This window comes from Bactrocera dorsalis, chromosome 1 (genome assembly GCF_023373825.1).
Source record: "Bactrocera dorsalis isolate Fly_Bdor chromosome 1, ASM2337382v1, whole genome shotgun sequence".
Taxonomy (NCBI): Eukaryota; Metazoa; Arthropoda; class Insecta; order Diptera; family Tephritidae; genus Bactrocera; species Bactrocera dorsalis.
The window spans coordinates 35560165-35566067 of record NC_064303.1 but is presented as its reverse complement, the minus strand read 5'-3'; the positions used below and the strand labels follow the sequence as shown (position 1 = coordinate 35566067).

At 34.3% G+C, this 5903-nt stretch overlaps 1 protein-coding gene across 1 annotated transcript; it reads right to left on the bottom strand.

Annotated features, from left to right (window-relative positions):
* Positions 1-319: 319 nt before the first annotated feature.
* Positions 320-2436, bottom strand: LOC125780343 (uncharacterized). The gene is made up of 4 exons (XM_049462556.1): positions 1627-2436; positions 1268-1565; positions 834-1208; positions 320-775 (listed from the first exon to the last, which is right to left on the bottom strand). Exons 1-4 carry the CDS (start codon positions 2419-2421, stop codon positions 474-476), a joined length of 1770 nt encoding a protein of 589 aa, XP_049318513.1. The 5' UTR covers positions 2422-2436; the 3' UTR covers positions 320-473.
* Between the last annotated feature and the right edge of the window lie 3467 nt (positions 2437-5903).

Here is a 5903-nt window from a genome sequence, read left to right as displayed (position 1 = left end):
ATCGCGCTTTTGCTCGGAATTTGGGAAGATCGGTAACAGTGGTGTGTAACATACCTGTTAAGTTTTGATTACTAATCGTAATTATTAGTAATCTGATTACTTTGTATTTGAGAGTGAAATAATTGATTACATTACGATTATCTTGGTCCCAAGTAGATTACGTAATGATTAAGATTACAAGTAATCAAAAAATAATCAGGATTACTCTGGATTACTGAAAAGAATCAAAAATAATCAAAATAAATAATTGATTCTTTTCAGGGATTCTTTTTGATTATTTTTGATTCTTTTCAATCCAAAACCCCAAACAACTTTGGTCTTTTTGCTTTTTTTAATTTTTAATAAATTTTTTTATTCAATTTTGTACAACAAATAAAGATATTCAAGAGTCTTGAATCAAGACATAATAACTGAATGTAACACCAAAAAAATAACAAGATTCATTTATAACAAAATAACAAGAAAAATATTCATTAACACCATTTAGAATTTGCTTTCAATAACACCAATTTCTCAAATGATAAGTCCGACATTGACTGGCGCCTTGGACTATTCACTATCCCCGCAAAGGAAAATAGCCTCTCTACTGGTGCTGAGGATGTCAGGGGAGTATTAAAGGCAACAAAAGCTTCTTTTAGACTGCAATGTTTTACCCAAGTGTCGTTTGTTCTTGAATTGTCATTTAAGTAACAGAAAAAGTGATGGGTCAAAAAAGCCCGACGATCACTAACACTTGGCTCAGGAGTAGCATTTGTTCCTTCTTCGTTATCTGTGTCTGTATAAAGATAAATGAATTTAATAAAAATAATCTAAGAATATTCAAGCAATCCTACCGTTGAGGTCAGAATCAAAATGCCCATTATTTGCAAATAATTCATTACTTTTCAATATTTGTGCATTGAAAGCACGATTATCTTTTGCATAGAAATCGCAAATTGTGTTTAAAACCCTGGTACTTATGTCCGCTGCTGTCATCTCCGGTTTTATCCTTTGCAACACCTTGATCCAGCTCATTTTAATATCTGGAGTTAGTACAGTTGCCGCTAGTGCTATATTGGCCTCCGGTTTTAAAGTAAAAAATGCGTCAAACCGATCTCTCAAACGCTGCTCCAACTTAGCAACCACAGAGGAAACTTGCTGCATTTCTGGCTTGTTTTGCAGCTTATCCAATCTATTGCTGAGGGTCATCAGAGTCGGAATTAAGCAGCCTGCATAGAATATACACTTACTTAATGTGAAACCGATAAAAAATACTAATACATTTTACCGTAATTCACGTTATTTTCTCCTTGAAGGTAGTCCAAGGCACGAGCAATAGGCCCCATCAACAACTGGTACATCTCCAGATACTGCAAATCGCTCGGAGAAAATTGTGACAAGCTGAGTCTTTCGCACAAAGGATTCAACTTGTCCTTTGCCCAAAGTAACTTCGTTACTGCGTCAAACAGTGAATTCCACCGAGTTACAACGGGCACAAGCAATGTCGATCCCAAGCATTCCACAATAATTTCCGACGACTTCGGCCATTTGCACTTCCTCCACAAGGCATTGCATTTTTCGAATGTCTGCAAAATATTCTCTTTAGTACATTATAGTTCAACAAAATCCTTAACAATTTTCAGTTACCATCGAATGTTGGATATACAAAGCCTGCTCACTTCTCAAAATCTTCACGTAATCGGCGGAAGCAAGTAAATTCAGCGTGTGGCTGCAACATCGAAGATGCTTTGGCAGCAGCAGCTCGTTTTGGAAAACTGGCAAATCGTTTTCGCTTTCATCTTCAAAAGAAGTTTCAGTTTCCGTACACCCGTACTCCTTGAAAGCCTTAACAAAATTGGATCCATTGTCTGTCACCGTCATAATAACATTGGACGGGTTCAGACCAAAGCCGGCATTAATTTCGGCAATGATTTGCGCAATTTTTTCAGCTGAGTGCACGCCGAATATTCTCCTGCAAGCAAGAGCAGCCGACTTGCGTTCCAGGTTCTCTGTGAGCCAATGGCAAGTATACCCCAAAAAGCTCCGGTGGTTCCCAGACCAAATATCCCCGGTTGTACAGAAGTGTTTTACGGAGGCCATTTCCGACTTGATTTTGTGTACCACTTCACCATAATGCTCCTTCAATTTTTTTACAGCTGCTTGCCTGCTCATTATCTTCATGCCACTGGTCTGCAAGAGGTCTATGAAAGACCTTCTTTCTAAAATTGAGACAGGCAGTGCTCCATCAACATTAGCATGCAAAAGCTTTCTATCGAAGGCAGCTTGCGCAGAATTGCCAAAAGGGCTGCCCGACTTCAAACTTTTGTATTCCGCATACAATTCGCTATGTTTGACCCGCAAATGCTTCACAAAATTAGAGGTCACGTCACCAGTAGCTCTTATCTTCCGATCACATCCGACACATTTTGCAATTGTCGACATCTTATTCTGATCAGAAATCTGTGAATTCATATGTATATGAATATAATTTTCAAAGTTCAATTCATTAAACACTTACAACAACACTAAACACAACAATTTAAATTTTAAAACAAACAATACTAAAACAACCCTAACTAATTTGAACCATATGCACATAAAAACTAACTTTTTCAATATCCGTATAAAATCTCGCGTTCAAAATAGTTTTTCCAGACACCTCAAAAGACTGGTTTTTTATAGAGCTTCCAGAATTTTTTTTGGAGACCCTTCTCCTTTTGCGGGGACTTGGCACGTAATTCTTGTCCAAAATTTCATCATCATTGGAGAAGTCGCTTTCTCCAAAAACCAATTGATCAGTATGTGACATGTTATCTTCAAATGGAGCGTTTTTTCACACAAAACACAATTAATAACAACTGACTGACACGTGAAGTATGAAGTATAGATTATATGATTGCACTTTATAAGCTCTTGTTTGACTTGTTAACGTAAGCGTACCAACAAGTTAACAACCGTTCTGGAATTCTAACACTACTCCCTTCAGCATTGTTGTTTTTCATACAGGTGTAAATATCAGCTACGTTCATTGAAGCTTATTCTGATGATCACAACTGGGAAATTTCGCGATGGGGCTGATTAAATTGAATGGCTGAATTGCTATTAATAATAGCAAAAATATCATCATTTATAATATAATATTTATAATAATATAATATATATACATATAAATGCATATATCTCAGAATCTGAGGCTCAGATTATACAAAAAACAATTTAAAAAATTTTAGTAAAAAAATCTCGTAAAATTTAAAGAGAAAAGTTGTTTGGTATTTTGGATTGAAAGTAATCAAAAATAATCAAAAAGAATCGCTGAAAAGAATCAATTATCTATTTTGATTATTTTTGATTATTTTTGATTATTTTTGATTATTTTCATTAATTTATAATAATCCTTATTATTTTTTGATTCTTTATAATCGTAATCATTACGTAATCCCAATATTTCAAACGCACAATTAAATAATCATTACGATTCTTTTTAGAAAATAATCTAACCGATTACTAATCGTAATCATAATTTAACAGCTATGGTGTGTAATTAGCTGAATAATACAAAAATTATGGCCAAAGAATTTACTCTGGTAAAAAAAATATTAACATGCGACAGCAAAGAGAAATTTGTCGACAGTTGTCAAATAAAACGACGTCAATACGGAAAGTGAAAACAGAGAACGAATTTCTGCATTTGTTTCAACAATTTGGCATGCGGTGAAACGAAATTCTAATATTGTACGTGAGCAAATGCAGAAAGCGCCTGTTTGCAACCACACCATAAAGTCTCTCATCTCAGATTTGCCCGAAATCGCATGAATAAAGATTGGCATCAGGTAAGATTAAAAAATAAAATTTAGAATAATATTGTAACGGCAATGTAGATAATTCACTTACAAAAAAGAACTTTACTATTGGTCCTAGGTGATTTTTTCCGATGAGAAAAAGTTCATCCTTGATGGTCCAGACGGCTTTCTGGGATCTGGAAAGGCGAAGGCTCACTTATGGTATGCGGCGCATTTTCAAATTCTGGGACAGTACTGTTGGTATTCCCTTCTCACCGAATGAATCTTTCGGTTACCAAGAAGTATGAAATGCAAATCTGCTACCTTATATATACAGCCATCCGCAAAAATCTTTCTATTTTCAACAAGACAACGCAATAATCCATACGCGCAGGTGAACAAAAATGTTGCTTCAAAATAAACGTAAAAATATCGATTTTTTGGAATCCTGGTGTGAGTCCTATTGAGAACATCTGGGGGTGGCTGATAAGAAAGGTTTACGACCATTATCATCAATTTAATGCAATTTCTGAGCTGAAAATAGCTATTTTGGGTACATGGGCTTTATTAACCCCAAAACTGTTTTGTCATTACATGAATATTCGCACTTATAAAATTAATAATAATGGAAACACAATAAATTATTACGATAAAAGAGAAATTTGTTTCTTTCCTTTTGTCGTGGTGGGATAGCTGTCTTTATAGAAATGTTTTCAATGAATTCCGCTTACTACCTTTAATACTAGGAAAAGTACCGTTAGAAAAAGGATTGTTTTTATAGAATTGTTAAAGTAATGTAGCAATGAAGCAAAGTTTATTATACGGTATATTGGAACAGCGAGGATCTAGATCAGGTATATTTAAGAAGATGCTTTCAAGGGATTTTAAAATATTCTATGTACAACATCTTCAAACTCAACTGACTTCAGCTCTATTCGTATTAGACATTCAAAGGACCGGTTCTTCAGTAAAATAAAAAATGTCTATAATCTTTTTAATAACAAAACGTGTACAATTGATGTGGATAAAAATTACGCTGAATAAACAAATGTTCAACCTAAGATTATGTTATGTCATGTCCGATATATTTAGATAATCTACGTTTTCATTATCATCATCAAAAGAAGCAAATGATGTAAAAAAACATCTGGCAACAACTAATGTATCTGGAAATTAATGTCGTTAAAATCTGAATTTTTGGCCACTCTTAGACTGATTACTGAGCCACTTATGATCCAATCATTAATTTTTACTCTTAGCAATTAATCAGTTTTGGTCGAGAACAGAAATGCAAAGATTGTCTACCAATAGTAATGCACTAAGTCTTTAGTTGTAATTCCATTTTACCATTTCCAATATATAGCAATTTTATTATTTTTTAGAGTGGATCTTATTCAATAGCAGTCACAGATTATATGTATATGAGAATTACATTAGCTAGTAGATAAAAAGTATCTTATGTCCGTCAACTTGTTCTAAGCTACTACCAGTTATAAATAGTAAGGGTAATCAGAATCCGATGCATCGTTGCATATGCAAAAGTGTAAATGTAGCATTTTACAATAGATCGTGAGTGACTGTTTTTTTATATCTGAATGCAACACTGTTCACTGTAAAATTAACAGCTGATTTCTAGTTGTCAACTGTGAAATAAAATATTTGGTAAATATTTTCAATAGCAATCATGCCAAGAAAAAGCGAAAAGGAAAAAATTCTTAATTATTTGGTAGAGAATACGGAAAATGATATTCTTAATATAATAGGTAAAAGTTGGTGACTAAATATCTTTTTTATATTCATGGTTCTTTTTTTTTATACAGAAGTGGACGAAGATGGTGAGGCGGTCGATAAAATTTTAGATGAATTGGATGCGAATGTTGAAGTAGTGCTTTCATGCCGGCGTGGAGTTGAGCATGAAGTCCCAAAGTCACCAGTATGGCGAAATGAAATTTTAAATAAATTCGACGAAAACCGGTTCCGCCAAATGCTTCGAGTAAGCAAGGAACAATTTAACAAAATATTTGAGCTGATTAAGAACGATCCGGAATTCAATAAAGCATATTCCTCCAAACAGATTCCTGTGGACTTGCAGCTAGCAATTGTGCTTTATCGTCTGGGCTCATGCGGAGAGGGTGCTGCATTGAA

Excerpts from the sequence above, each read along its gene's own strand:
- LOC125780343 (XM_049462556.1), bottom strand. The coding sequence starts at position 2,421 with ATGTCGACAATTGCAAAATGTGTCGGATGTGATCGGAAGATAAGAGCT. Across the intron at positions 1,566-1,626 it reads TGTATATCCAACATTCGATG|ACATTCGAAAAATGCAATGC; the intron begins GTAACTGAAAAT and ends AATATTTTGCAG. Across the intron at positions 1,209-1,267 it reads AGAAAATAACGTGAATTACG|GCTGCTTAATTCCGACTCTG; the intron begins GTAAAATGTATT and ends TATTCTATGCAG.